The 16283-nt window shown below is 34.6% G+C and overlaps 1 protein-coding gene across 4 annotated transcripts in view; it reads left to right on the top strand.

Moving 5' to 3' along the window:
• CDH18 (cadherin 18) overlaps nt 1–16283 on the top strand; it is a 659070-nt gene that overhangs the window by 622007 nt on the left and 20780 nt on the right. For all 4 annotated transcript variants that reach the window (XM_087961171.1, XM_087961173.1, XM_087961170.1 and 1 more), the window contains 3 exons: nt 12–145; nt 10201–10322; nt 12756–12873. In XM_087961171.1, the coding sequence (XP_087817297.1) occupies nt 12–145; nt 10201–10322; nt 12756–12873 (374 nt within the window). The remainder of the gene's footprint in view (nt 1–11; nt 146–10200; nt 10323–12755; nt 12874–16283) is intronic.

The raw sequence follows: 16283 nt of genomic DNA, 5'->3' as shown, positions 1-16283 counted from the left end.
TGTTTTCCTAGATATTCCATTGATCACAATACAGAAGACAGACACTTCACTATTGATGCAAACACTGGAACCATTAAGACTGCCAAGGTCTTTGACAGAGAAGAAACCCCTTGGTACAACATCACAGTCACTGCTTCTGAAATTGGTATGTAACAAGCCCCCAGAGTTTATAGTCCACAGTACTTGTTTTTAAGCAAATGGGTCTTTCAGAAAGGCATACATTGATGGAGAGATTTCGGGGGAAATATTTGGAAGAGAACACGGCATTATCCTCTTTCAGCTGCTTATAATAGCTATCAATCTTGGCAGCTGAATAACATGTCAAAGCTAATTTAGTTGTCTAAAATGGACAGTTGTTTCTTATATAATGTTCAAGAACTTATATAATGTTAAGCAAATACTTTGTGAGCCTTGGTTCAAACCCATGTCAGAGTGAATGCTATGTTATAATAAACTAAATTCATAATGGTTTTGATATGATTTTTCCTGTTTTAACTGGAATGCAATTGTGTTTGAGTAAAAGGCTTTCAAAATAAATCCTGTAAGATTCCAGTGAGAGATGAAATGCCCAGGAAAAGATGAATGGTATACATCAAAATGTCTGTTTCCAGAAACTTTACTAAAACAAAGATATTAAAGGATTCTGAATATCAAACAACTGCTCACATTCTATTTGGATTCTTAAATGAGCACAAGTCAAATTGACACAAATTGGAAATAAAAAGATGTGGCAATCACCATATTCTGTTTAACAGTATATTTTAATGGTATTTTTAAAGGATATTTTGTTCACATTGCTCAAGGCAGAATACTTTATTAGGGTGAAGTTTATTACTATCAGACTCAGACAAATAAAAGCTTATTAATGTAATATCTTATCCCAAGTTTAAATCAAGTTATTTACCAAGTAATAATCTAAATCAGGATAATTGATAGGAGGAGGTAGGAACGTTAAGCATATTTACTGCTTTGGGTTGAATGTACATGCAAAACACTGAACTTTGCCAATGATAAAATACATCTCAGGTTATATAGAACATAATGAACGAATAGTGAATTATTCAGTGTCAAGAATAGCTCACTATTGTGAACATTTTATTATTTTCATTTCTTACCATTGTGTCAACTAATGGCAGTTGAAGGAGAGAAGGGTGTTGTGGGAAAGCATTCAATTATTTAAAATGTGACATACACAACTGTTATGTAGATACAAATACAGCAAGCCAAGAATTGTCACTCCTTGGTACTTATATTATTTATAGTGCTAGAAATATGAGATGGATGAAGTCCATATCACAAGTTTGTTGGAGATTACAACATCAATTTTGGAAAGTTATAAATGGATTAAAGAGCTAGTTAGAGTTGAAGTATCACTTTGAAATTAATTACAAGAATCCTTCCTGTGGGTTGCCTGAATTTTATTAAAAATATGAAATATTTAAAATTAATTATATAAAAAAATCTTCCTATGGGAAAATGTTGTTGATTGGAGAAAAACATAAGAGAGGATTTTGAAGTTTGGACTCTAGAGGAACCAGAAAAAACTAAACATTATAATTAAACGAGAAAAGATGGGAAGAAACTGTAGAAGACTTTAAAAATATTTGGGGAATGCAGATGTTTCTCTTTACCTGATGCTATAAAAATGAGACTTAAAGAAATTATGGTAGAGGAGTAGATCTTGCTGGATAAAACTGAGTCTGGAGGTGATTTGAATAAAAATAACAGGCTAGAAAAATTATATGAAACAAGATATGACATTTGATTTACAAATAAAGCCAACAAATGTCTTAACAATTAAAAAGAATATGCAGATAACAAACCACTTGTATAATCTGTTTATTTTGGCTTTACAAATGTTTGATTTGGATTTACTGTTAGGTTTTTGACAAGAGACAAAGAAAAAATGGAAAGAAATCAAGTGCTGGTATATTATTTAAAGGAATTAAAAACAAGATTGTTATAGCAAAGAAATTATGAAGTTGGATTAATCAAGGTTAAAATATCTATGCTGTTGTTTGTGGTAATACTGGACTTTTGCTGACCCATAGCAAATGATGAAGCTTTAAATACTTGTTTATAGATAATAGATGAGATATGAGAGGAAATGATTTTTTTTTCTTGTAGAATCAGAGTACTGTTAAATTGGTGAAATTGTTTGTACTTCTTTTGATGTAGAGGGAAGTAACTTCTTTATATATATGTTTTCATTATTATATTTTTATTTTTGCACCTTTTTATTTTTATTTTTTTCTTTTGATATTTTTCTTAGTTTGTGTTATTTTTATATTTTTATTTGTAAATCTAATAAATTAATAGTGAATTGTTGTAGCTTGTAAAAGCTAAAATATTTTTTTTAAAAACCCCTTGTGCTTCCATTTTCTGCTGTAAGTTATAATGTATGAATCCAGACAAATTGTTTTTAGTATTGTTGCATGCCACCCAGAGTCAGTTTTTGTGAGATGGGCATCTATATAAATTTGACTAATGTTTTTAATTTTGGATATTGTTTGAGGTCAGCACATATAATCTGGTATCTTCCCAATGTTTTGAACTGCATTTTCCATCCATTCTGGCCAATGTTGTCAGCATTATAGTTCAGAAGGCCATTGCATGGCCTGAGTTTGTTTATTTGGAAGCAAATAACTTCATATTGTGAGTTCTAATCCTGGCTCATTTTCTTCAACAGCAATTAATAGGGCTCTGCATAATTGTTAATGATTCAGAAGAGGTACTTCTATCCAAATATAAATGCAGCACCTCTTTGCTATTTAAAGTGTGCACATCTTCTTTCAAGCAAAACTGGAAGCTGAAAAATAATTGTGCATGCCGTAACACATAACAGAGAGGGACTGGATAGTGCAAAGTTAACACTTAGAAATTGTTTTCAAAGCACCCACAGCTATAGCAATCAACTCACTAAACTAGGTCAAGTAACTATCTTTGTGTTATTTCAGTTCATTATCAACAAAACCCATTTTATTTAAATAATGGGGAATTTCATTTTAATGAAAACGTTACTGTTAATGAAGACACTTAACCCTTTGTCCCTTTCATCCGTGAATAATTATTTAATTTCAATTTAAAAAATTAACAGACAAAAAGACTTGTGCTCTTTCATGGATATCGCATCAATCAGTATCTGATAAAATGTACACAATGTCTAACAATATTCCAAATTAGAAGCAGAGAGATTTTTTTTTACATCTCACATTTATCTAAGAGACACGCCAAATGTGTATGGGGGTCAAAAGAAGGTTGGTATGGCAGTGAGATTGAAACTCTATCCCTTTGCATTTTCTTGTCATGTTGACACACATTTTTAAAAAAAGAACAGGGCTTGAGACATTTCAGTTATTAGTTCTTTAAGGTATGTAATTGGTCTTTTAATGGACAGGCAGAGACAATTAAGGAAAAAGAAAACCAAATGGAAGTTGTTTTCATGGAATAAGCATTGGAGTGGGACCTCCAAAGCTAACACTCTTATGGTGACAGAAAAGAATGGTTGCCATAGTTCAAAGAAGTTTAGGGAATTGTTGAGAGAGCAAACCCCCTTGGCTAATCTTGTAAAAGTAAATATATATAAACTTGAATAGGCCACTAGAAATTTTTAGGGTTGTTAGACTAAAATGTAAAGGTAAAGGTTCCCCTCACACATACATGCTAGTTGTTTCTACCTCTAGGAGGTGGTGCTCAACTCCGTTACAAAGCCGAAGAGCCAACGCTGTCCAAAGATGTCTCTGTGGTCATGTGGCCAGCATGACTAAATGCCAAATACCTTCCCACCAAAGTTTTTTCTACTTGCAGTTTACATGCTTTCAAACTGCTAGGTTGGCAAAAGCTGGGACAAGTAATGGGAGCTCGCTTTGCTAGGGATTTGAACTGCCAAACTGCCAACCTTTCTGATCGACAAGCTCAGCGTCTTAGCCAGGGATGGGATCCGACCAATATAACTACTGGTTCTGTTGCTCTGAGTTGCGCGTGCATGTGTGAGTCACGTGAGTGCAATTTACGACCTGCTGAGCTGCCCAGACAGCTGAGCAGCATTGCGTGCAAGTGTGGAGCAGTTGGAAAAGCCCTTTTTTCCTGCTTTTTCAACCGCAGCTGTGTCGTGCAAAGCAACTGCGGTTGAAAAAGCAGGAAATAAAGGTCAGCAAGCGCACGGGTGAGTGGGTGGCCCAAAACAGCAGCAGACATAGAACTATTTCTATGTATGCTCTCTGCTGCTCTTCAGAACTACCAGTTCTACAGAGGTGGACAGAACCGGTAGAATCCCATTCCTGGTCTTAGCCACTGAGCCACTGCATCCCTTTATAAGTTAGACTAGGCCAAAAATCCTGATAGAGGTGTGTCCATGAAGATATCAAGAACAAACTCAATTTGAAGGCATTTTTCCCTCTTTATTATTATGTAGGAAGTTGAAACATTTTTCTTTACATGTCCTCCACCTTTAGATGCCTATAATGGGTATCACCTAGGACTGTGATGGAGAACCAATGGTACGCATGCTGAAAGTGGCATGCAGAGCCATCTCCACCGGCATGCGAACCGTTGCCCCAGAGCAGGTTCACTGCACATGCACGCGTGTCACCCACCCACCAGTTGATCGTGGGGTAGCTGCTGCACATGTGCCAGGGCCAGGGCGCACACAGGAGATTTATGCGCATACATACAAATGCATGTCACACGTGGGGGGTCATGTGTACATGCGCAGAGATGCGTGGTGCACACGGGGGAGTCATGCACACATGCACATGGGCATGGAGGTCCCCACATGCATTGCCTTATGGGTGCTGGTATGCATGCACATGCATGCATGTGTGTGCACACACTTTTGGCACGTGAGGATGGAAAGGTTAGCCATCACTGACCTAGGATAAAATACTGGCAATCATACTGGCGTGTTTCTGCATTTGATGCATTTCAGAAAGGATGGTTTAAATTGTAGCTGATATCTGAAGAGGCTAGGAAAAACCAGCCTTTGAAATAAAAGTTTAAAATGGGTTGCAAAAGCTTGGTTCCAGGGCATTTTTAGTTATGATAAGATTCTGGAGAAAGATACAGCTGGATTGGTCAGCCATTTGTCTGGAACAGTATAAGGTCTCCAGCCTTGGGCAGGGGCTTGGACTAGAATATTTTCAAGGTCCTTTTCAGACCTAAAATTCTATGAAAAAGCTGCAGGTAGGAGTTACATTCATATCCCTGCAAAGCATCTTTCCAAAATCAAATGGAGTGTGGCATTGTTTTGAGTGAGGAAAGTTATTGTACACATTTGAACAATACCATAAATAAAAAGAAACCAGGAAAAGTTGTGAAGGAGAAAAAAGCATTCTCCTGATCTCTAAAACATGGTTAGGGAAAATGATGGCTAAGCCAGGCTTTTCCTGATATGGTTTTGGAAGATGGGAATTGTAATCCAGTGCATCCCCAGAAGATACCAGATCTTATAGGGAAGGCTACCTTAAACCATGTATGAATTCTTTCAGAGACTTGTCAAAGATAAAGGAAACATTGTCAAAGCAATTTATTTTTCAAGAGTTGATAAATCAAAGTCAGCGGTATCATTTTGTTGAAAGATTCTCTTTGTATAAAGAGAGGGAATTGCTACCTTGTTCCTAAAATGAGTTACCTTTTATCAAAGAAATATAAATAAGGAGTCTCCCCCTCAAGAATAAAAATTTCCTCTAGTTGCAATAAAATACTTTCTATTTTCTATATATCTTTATATTACAGTCTCTTACAAAAATAGCTTTAAATAACTAGAAAATAAATTTTGTAAAACTCACACAATTGTTGTATGTCAGTTTTCAAGCAAAGTTTGAAATTTCAGGATGAAAGAAAATTACACAAATGGTTCTCTGACAATTGATGTATATTTTAGAAAGCTTTGAAATGGATTCTTTGTGTGACTATCCAGATCGTTTATTTAGATTTTTGTTTTCTTTCCAAAGACATTGCTTTGGAAGCAAAAGAAAATCTACTGATGAGGTTTAGGGGAACATATTGGAGGATAATAAATTCTTGGAGAAGAAAAATGACAGATTATTACAGGCTTTATTAAGCTCTAATAACATGAAATGCCAAAACTTAACAAAAATGACCATAAAAAGTTTCCTGTGTATACTCACAACAATATTCTAAAAGGGTATAATTTTATAGCCTAGTCAACATTTTTGTGGCCATATAAGGATGAGGAGAAAGGTTGACTTTGTTTCATTTGGTTTCATTTTTGCCCCAAAATTTGCTATAAAAGATAGCCAGAAGGCTAAGTGCTGGTCTGTTTTTACCTTCTTCTCTAACTCAGCTATTGCTCTGCTCTACCTTTCTCTTATTTTATGTTTTTTTATGGGCAGATGAACACTCAGAGGTATGAAGCATGTGGGAAAATGCAAAAAAAAAATAAAAAATCAGGCAAAAAACATATCTCTCTATGTTCCCTATAGATTTTTGTTTTTCTCCCAAATAAAAGCATACTAGACAGATGGCTGAATAGCTTTTGCTTGAACACATCCAAAGGAATAGAGGTGAGAGGCAAATGATGCCACTGAAAGTTGGGATTTGTAGGGGAGTTTGTTCAAGGAAAGATAAAACTGTATCCTCCTAAACCAAAATGGGACATCTGGAGAGCAAGTCCAAACTGTATGCATTAAAATTTCCTTCAAATCTTTAACTTATCCAACATGAAATGCTTAAATACCATTTTTGAGTATCTACTGCATTGTACAATAATCACGAAAAACAGTTTTTGATAAAGTAATTGAGTGGGAGGCCACTGATTTGATAAAGCATCTCCTTATTCCAAAATGCTGGAATGTTCTCAGTATTTATGTCAGTAACTCTTCATCAATCTATATATATAAAAGCGAAATACCACTCACGCATCATCACAAAATGTACAGAACCATAAAGTCTACAAACTTGAAATTTGGCACGTATGTTCCTCTAGGCTTCTAGGTGTTCACTAAGAAAGGATTTTTTTTGAAATGACCACCAGAGCATTAGTATTTCCTATGTTACTATTAATATGCTCTGATGCTAAGGAGTTCTACTCCCCCTCCCCACCTGAAAATAAATCTGTTCCAAATGCAAAACACAAGCACAGGAGAGGAGTTTCAGTTTCAGTTTCACACCACCAAGCAGCTTTAGTACAGAAGAGTTGAGCTAAGCCACACCCAGGCTCCTTGCTGCCTCCTTCTTGCTCACACAGCAAGTACTCTTTCAGTTTCCAAATAGCCCACAACTCTCTCACACACTGACAGGATGCTAGCCAGATAAATACTGATGAATGCTGGTAGACAGAGGCAGAATTTTCTCTCCTTATTTTCCTCCCCAAAACCTAAGCCCAACCACATAATTTCATAGCGAAGCACGGGTATCGAGCTAGGTGTCTATATAACAGAGCTGGAGACTTAGGCTCTTTTGAGATATTTTTCTGGGTCCTTTTTCTAGTGATTTCAGTATTTTAGGTTGTTCTGATAGCATGTTAGGGTTTGGACAGGCAATAGCAAAGGCTTTAATAAAACTCAAATTCATCTCCATATCAATTAGTCACAATTTTCAATATTTCATTCTTTCATGCCCCCCCCCCACCAAAAAAAACCCTCTCTTGGTTCAACAATATGCAAAAATTAAGATGGGATTCCCAGAGAGTGCTAAAGTAGAGAAATCAAACATATATGTTCTGAATCTAAAATGATAACTAAAATGATATCAAAAAGAAAATGTAGAAAGTTCTGAATTACAGTATATCAATTTCCCGATTACCAGCATTTTTTCAGAAGAAATATTTTTGTTTTCGATCAAAAAATAGGTTAAAAAAAAAACAAGATGTCCATTTTCTGTGACATTTATTAATGTTTAAAATGAGAAAAACTTAAACCTATGGGCAAACTGACCAATTTTGTTTGGCTTCTAGTCTTCTAGTATCACTATCATAGTAAATTATCAGGCTGATATGTCTAGTACCAGATAATTAAAGTAAATGAGTTCAACCTTTCATTGTTCAAACTTTATTACAGGATTGTAACTCCAATGCATAATGTAACATTCATTTGCACACATAATTGTTACAGCATGTTAATCCCCTAACCTGCCTTGTATTTGGCAGAAAATACTGGATGATTGCCTATGCAACGACACTGCTAATGAAACTGTTTTGTTCATCCTGATGGCTAATTTATTGGAGGTTTGTTTTTGTTTGGTGAATTATTTAAAGGGCAACTTATTTCCATATTGCTCCTGTTGTTCTCTTGATTCATTTTGCATTTATAATTTATCGTGGGAGCCAAAGAGCATTCAAACATCCCATAAGGTGATAATACAACTTGATCCTGCTAAGTTTTTTTCCTAATTAGTTGGTTGTTTATATTTCTCAAAGGGAGCAAAGTAAGAAGGATCTATTCAGTGAAAAGCATAAAGTTGTAAAATATGGATAAAATTGATTTCAGCATATTGATTTGATTATGCTGAAGAATATCAGCATTATGGACTTTCCGCTAAAACTTTATTTTAATGTTTTTAAATATTAATTATATTCAAATATGCTATATATGGCTGAACGAAAAAAACACTAAAACTGTTCCTTAATGCAATATTTTTGTCTTTTGTGTCTCAGAAAGGGAAAATAGGATTTGAAAATTACGTCTACAAGAGTTCCAATCTTAAAAATTGGATAATGTTTTTTTAATGTCAATGTTTATGAACAAAGGACATTGCATTGTACATCCATTGTTATTCATGCTTCCTTGGAAATATTTCCAATACAGTGGTATTTACTTCTAAGGAAATACAAGGTGTAATACAAGGTGACTTGAAAAGGAATTTAGAACCTCATCAAATTCAATCGCAATGGAACAGAGAGCAATTCAATTGCAACTCAACAAGACTAAAGTGGTTTTTTCTTGAGATATATTGGTACTAATGTCAGTACCACAATCACAAATATCCACAACAGAAGAATAGTTAGTGAAGTTAATGTAATGGCAAAACTGACTATTCTGATTAAAGAATAGACTTTCTCTAGTTTCAGTTCTACTGGGAAACCACTTTGGACTTTTTGCTTGAAACTGAAAGAAACTAAATTTTAACCTTGGGATTTGATGTCTAGTACTGTTTATTATTATAGGAGTACTGTATGCTATGGTTTATTCCAATTCAAAAGATCATTGTATTTTATCTTTATGTCACAACCAAAGAAAGTCGGCTATTATTTTTTTTCTATAGCTTTTTCACTTTTTGTCTGCACCACCCAATTTTTATTTCCCCCCTACTCTTTTCCTTGTTTCCTTTTATTTTTCTTGTACTTCGTATTTTTTTGAAATTCAATAAAGTTCTGTTAAAATGACATTGATCTAGTTGAAAAAGTAAGCAAATTATGTATGTGCTGTGCAGAAATATGATTCAGATCTTCATATATTTATTATTTGCCTATTTTTTATAAGGCAGGCACATAAGATACCTAAAATAATGAAATTTATGAAATGGATTGTGACTGTAATCCATGATGGCTAGTAAGGTAATGACGGATGAACTTATGTCTGTTGGTTTTACAAAAGTTTCAATGACAACAGAAATTTAATAGGGAAGGAGCAACCAAAAGATTGGGGTGGTTGAATGTTTTCATATAGAGATAGGAATAGATGGAGCTTCAAAATTAATATCAGAGTGTTTTAATTTTTGTGTGTGTTATTGAATTTAAAATAATGTTCCCAAAATAAAAGCAACAGAAAAATCATATCATGTGAAGAAGATCCTTAATTTGTTCCTATTTTAATTGACTTTTCCAACACTTTAATAGATCAGACCTCCTAATTATTTATTATATATTAAATTGTAACCTCTACTGAAATTAGCTGATTACTGCTTTCTTGATAACATAAGAATATGCAATAGATTCTGAAAAATTTCTTTTTTTCTATAGGAAGTCACATCCTACATTTTACAAACTTGTTGTTTAATGACATGGGGCTCCATTTTTGAAAGCAAGCTGTACTTGAATCACATTGCTATTGTATTGAATTCTTGTACTTAGATTTCTAAGAAGTTGTGAATTACTATCCCAGCTTTTTTCAGGACCATGGACATCACCCAGGAAAGACAAGTTTTGGCAGTCTGAGTGGATTCTAAAATTGCTAATTCACTTTATTTGCACATGTATATGTATTTAAAATATGTGGGTTTTCTTTTTCTTTTTTTTTACAGACAGCCCTGGACTCTTGAACCATGTCCCTGTTGAAATTAAAATTCTTGATGTTAATGACAACCCTCCAGAGCTTGCCGGGGACTATGATGTCATTGTCTGTGAGAATGCAAAGCCCAGCCAGGTCAGTTGCTAATTACACACTTAAGGTAAAGTCTAAAAAAAAGATAAATGAACAAAAAGTCAGGGGTAGCAGTATAAACTGCTTCTTAAACAGCTGATCAGTTGTACAAAACCTGAGACAGAAGACTTAATTCATTTATGCATTTATATTAATATTCTGGCATATTAAAATCTTAATAATGTTACAACATTGAACAAAGTACTTGGCTAGAATATAATATAAAGGAGGTTTACTGCATCTTCATTGTTTGATTCCCTAAGTTTCCAATTTTATGCCTATTCTGCAAATGTATCAAGTGGGGGAAGGGGAAATGTGAGTTTCCTTGTGACAGTTTAAAAGGCTTGACAATATTCATAGTGAATGATAATGCATTTCCTTAAATGAATAGATATTTATATTAAAGTAATCTTCTGATGCAGGGACATAGATAGAGGTTCCTCATCCCCACCCTGCCAAACTCAAGCACAAACAGAGACCTAGGGCTTTCTTTCCCAGCTGGAACAATGTCTTACCCACAATTTGTCTTCACTTTATATGGGATAAAATGAACTGCATATAGGAGCTGTCAGATTTTTGCTCATGCTGCACTTCAGACCTAAGTTATAATTGGGGAAATAGCATAATCCCCAATGTTACTGTTTTTCTGATTTAATCATTTTGGCTGGCAATGCGTAAGTAAGTGGGTGGAAATCATGTCAACTGCTGTTGCACTGAATTAGCAAAAGCATCCAGAGACTGACATTGTGGGTGAAAAGACCTCATTTATGACTCTTCTCTGGAATGTGAATCTTCATCTCTTCAGAGTATATCACATTGGTTTCATTGTTCCAGTAGGTTTTTCTTTTCTGATTATACTGGAAAATAGAGTTTTCTACTCTGAGAACTTTCTATAATTCAACCAACCAATCAATCAATCAGAATACAGCTGGAAGGAATCTTGGAGGTCTTCTAGTCCATCCCCCTGCTCAATCATGTGACCCTATGCCATTTCAGACAGGTGGTATTCCAGTCTTTTCTTAAAAACCTCCAGTGATGAACCACCTACAACTTCTGAAGGCAAGCTGTTCCATTGGTTAATTGTCCTCACTGTTAGGAAATTAATTCTCAATTCCAGGTAGCTTCTCTCCTTAGTTTCCATCCATTGTTTCTTTATCTGCCTTCTGGTACTTCGGAAAATAAGCTGATGACTTCTTCTTTGTGGCAGCCCCTCAAATACTAAAATCCTGCTATCATATCAGTTCTAGCCCTTCTTTTCTATAGACTGGTCATATCCAGTTTCTGCAACTGTTCTTCATACAACTTTGTCTCCAGGCCCTTAATCATCTTAGTTGCTCTTCTATGCACTTTTTCCTTAACAACTTTTTTGTAATGTGGTAACCAAAACTGGATGCATTATTCCAGGTGTGGTCTTACTAAGGATTTGTAAAGTGGTACTAATACTTCACATCATTTTGATTCTATGCCTCTGTTTATAAAACCAAGGATTGTATTAACTTTTTTTGGCTGATGTTGCATACTGATGGCTCGTGTTTAAGTGATCATCCATTAGGATTCCAAGATCCCTCTTACAGTTACAGTTACAGTTACTTACTGGTAAATACTGAGGGCATTTACCAGAATTCAAACCTAACTTGAAGACACAAATACATTTGGAATAAATGCCCCAATTATTCATGAACCAAATCTTAATTTCATGGGAAACACTTTATTTAAAAAGAGTGAATAGTGATAATGGTTAGTCCACATTTTAAGAGAAGATTGAAATGACATTGCAATCTCAAGCAAGTCAAAAAAGTATTAATAAGATTTATACAACCTATTGGGAGCAGTTTCAAATCCGATCAATTATGCAGCCATCAAGCTGCCTTACAAAGTGGTATGTTTCCCTTCACTAGAGGTTTTCATTAAATAGTCATAAATAAAATAAATATTTTTCTGTTCAGCTATTAATGTAAATAGTAATAGCACTTAGACCTATATACTGGTCCACAGTGCTTTATAGCACTCTCTGTACAGTTTACAGTATCAACATTTTGTCCACAACTATCTGGATCTTCATTTTACTGACCTCAGAAGGCTGAGTCAACCTTGAGCTGATCAGGATTGAACTCCTGGCTGTGGGCAGAGTTAGCCTGCAATACTGTATTATAACCACTGTGCCACCATGGGTCTACAATGTTCAGAAAATAAATGAATAAATCTGAGTGCTGATGTTGTGTTTAGTTCATTTCATGATATTGCTTAAATGCTGTCCTTTCCAAATAAATCTAACAGACTCATAAATGACACCAGCCAAGTATAAAATGATATACTTGGCACTAGCTCAGATTAATACTGTGTCAACAAGCTGAGCTTACATGATCTTACTGAATTCTGTTAAAATTAAAATCCAATTCAAAGTTACCTAGATCCTCTATCCTATGTTCTTTCCAGGTTATTCAGATGATCAGTGCCACTGACAGAGATGACATTACAGAAGGGCGAAGTTTCCATTTTGCTCTGGATGACAATTTTTCTTTGAATCCCAACTTTACATTAAAGGACAATGAAGGTAAATCAAAAATATAACTGACCAGACAGGTCTCTATGTTTGACTTCAGTGTCTCATTGAACAGAATCACTTTTGCCAATGTGCAAAAATCATAGTCAATCAGGATAACAGTGTTTTATAACAAAGTGTGCCAGTCATACTTTTTGATTAGCAAGCAAACTATATCCAGTAATCATCTGGGGAAAAATAACCTTGCCATTTTTCTACTCTTAACTATATATTGTTGTATTTCTCATTCAGGCTGTATACAGTTTAAAATATTTTACAGTGATTTCCTGGAACTATGAAGCTTCAATTTTAGTTAAAGACGTCCATCGTAATGGCAGATCTTAGTGGTTTTATTGTCTCTGTGAAAGACCAGAATTATGAAAAAGGGGAAAATATAGCTTCTTATGTTATACCAGTAGTAAAAGTACATAAAATTGTAAAATATTAGCAGAGTTCATTTTCAGCTGAAAAATCCATTCAGTAAAATGGCTATGATAAGGATAAAGCCTTGTTTTCTACTAATCTAAAACACTAAATGACTAATTGTTGGTGAATGTACTTTAATAGAATATCATAATAGAAACTAAATCCTTTCCCTGCAAGCTTTAGAAAGACAATTCTTAAATTGAAGGCAGTGTAAGAATTTCATAAATGGGATATGTCATATTTGGCCCTTAAATTTGTCTATTTTAAATGCATGATGTTTCTGATTTGTTCAATAACATATCTTTTCTTGTTGCATAAGCTTCTATAAAATTTTCATGCTTCTAGGAAAACAACATGACCTTGTACAAATCAATACACCAAGTAGTACCTAACAACCTTGGCTGAACTTAGAAACAACAGTCTTTGTTAAGAATTGAATGGAGAACCACCTGGAAACTTCCAGGAATGTTGGCTGAATTGTAATTTTTTTAAAAATTGGAAGTTTAAAAACATCCTAGAAGAAGCCAGATTAATACTGCTAGGAAATTACATAAATACAGTCTCTAGCAGCTGGCTTTAGCCCAGCCCAGAAGTAATATCTGATCATCCTTGGTTGTTCTGTAAAAGTTAACTAAGCTTGGATCTTATTATTAGATGGAAAGGTGACAACCCAGAAATTTCAGGGCTTAGATTAGACTGAGAAATCAAAACAACCAAAGAAACCAACATCGTCCTGGAAAAAAATAATGCAAACCATTTCCACTTTTGGATGTGAACATTTCACATCCAAACATTAAGAATCTGAACATGCAATCATCTAATGCAATGATAAGACTTTAACTTTTGAAACAAGAATGTTACTGCATTCATGGTGGGTAGCCAAACAGGGGATATTTGCAATTAAATGCAGAGTGTACATGACATTTACAGTTGTATTGTTTGTGTGCTTGCTTTGTTTCTTTGAATCCATGTTTTTGTCATAGTTTTAGATTCTTTGGGGCAAGAGCCAATTAGCCTTAAAAATGTTTCTGACATGTTGAGAAGCTGACATGTGAAATGGGAAATTTAAAAGGTTTCCCCTTTAAAGGAATGTACTGGAGAAAACAATTGAAAAGCATACTGATAGAGAGAAGTGGAAACAATTCTGGGAGTTAGCTTCTTTTACTTTATTAGGAATTCACTGCTGTTGCCCACTGCTATTTAATGCTGGCCTCTTTGTTTTTCAGTAATGCAATCTTCTTGGCCTTGAAGAGGCCTCTCAGCAAGTACCAAATATATTAGATTTCCACCTCTTTAGGGCAGAGAGAAATGTCCACTCTCAAAGGGGACAATTGGATCTTAGAAGATGCCTTCCAGCTCCTGTGGAAACCTCAAAGCCCATGATCTTTTAGCATCAGTTTTTAAAACCAGAGAGCAATTTTGGTTTTAATTTTGCAATTTTTTAATTGCAATTTTTAATTGCAATTTTGCAATTTTTCATGTGCATTGCAGAAAAATAGGATTTGTAGTCCTCAGATTTTTTTTTTAACATGTAGAATAATCTGACCTACTTTTAGACCTGGTTCCAATGGGAGCAGAAGTGAGGAAAGTCTAAAATAAGACATGTTTCTTTTTCCTCATTTTTATCCTGTTGATATGGCCCAACTCTACCTCTAATTTCAGAACATCTCCCTATTTGTTTCTTTATTTATTTAGAAAGGAAAAAAGATTTAAAAATACAGAGCAATGACAAAATACTAATATCACATGGAAGAGTTTATAGAATTACATAAGTTTTTTTAAAAAGTAGAAACTATTCATTATATTTTTTAAAATGTCACTTTTGTCCTTACAGAGCAGCTTGGACTAAAAACAAATACAAAGACACTTTCTTGACAGTTTAACATTTTTTAGGATTTTCAAAACTCTTGTATCTAATATTAGTAAAATAAAATTTTAGACCACCTGAGAGATCTGTATAATGAAAAATAGAATTAAAGAGTTTGAAACTCTTATTTTAAGGAAACTCTAATGCCAGATAGCAAGCCATATATGGAATTGGAGTCCATAAGCAATTTACAGCTCATTTTGTAGGTGTATAAGATTTAGTAATCAATACCTACCACCACCACAATCCAAAAAGTGGTAGAAAATGAAATGCTCCACCATTTGTAGGTAGCAATAATTTACTTTTCCCCAAATGTCTTTTTATAGCTCTCTGTAAAGGTAGTAAGGAGGGATAGTCTAGAAGATATCCAAGATTTAGTTCTTTCCATGTTGGGAGTTAGGGGCATCACTGAGAAGTCTTAAGACTGGGTTCACTGAAGGTAGCATTCCCTTAGTAGCAGCACCCTCAACAAGCCTTTCTCTCCCAATTCTTACTGTACAGAGATATTCACTTTGTAGAAAATTGTTACAGAATAAGAAAACTTGGAAGCAAATTTGAAAGAGGTACATTCTCCTCCACTTAAGGTGATAGCTGCCTTTTTCTTTGAACCCTCACGACTCCATTAATTTTGCCCAGCTCATTCAACAGTTAAAAATCATTTGGGTAACTATTTGTAGAGTGATGCAGATGCCTTGGAGGAAATATTCAGAAACCATTACTGAAATTAGAAGACAGAAACCTTCTTTTAGCCATGAAAAAGGAGATAGGAAGATCAGTTTGGCCCCATCTAACTCTGCAGAGTAAAAGAATGAGGGAAGGTAAAACACAAACAAATTTGCAAATTTCTGTTCCTCAGAATCTCTCAATTAAGTATTGTTTTTGTCTTCCTATGCAATTGGTTTCTTGATCTGGTCAACTTTGTAGTGTTATAAATGCTTGAGACAAAAAGGAATTGTTCAGAAAATTGTTTTCCATTTACACATCTAACTGTTTGAATCTTGAACCTATGTCATACTGAAAAACAATGAACATTTATTTGCTTGAAAGAATGGTGGGAAGAAGATCACAAGGAAACTCTGGAACCAGGAAAGAATTGCCATTTCCTATTTAAGCAATATTATATAAATAG

Source organism: Notechis scutatus, chromosome 3, assembly GCF_049901735.1.
Source record: "Notechis scutatus isolate UNSWTSFEM ecotype Mainland chromosome 3, rNotScu1.2, whole genome shotgun sequence".
Lineage (NCBI taxonomy): Eukaryota > Metazoa > Chordata > Lepidosauria > Squamata > Elapidae > Notechis > Notechis scutatus.
Note: the sequence above shows the minus strand (reverse complement) of the source record. Positions and strands in the feature narration are given on the sequence as shown.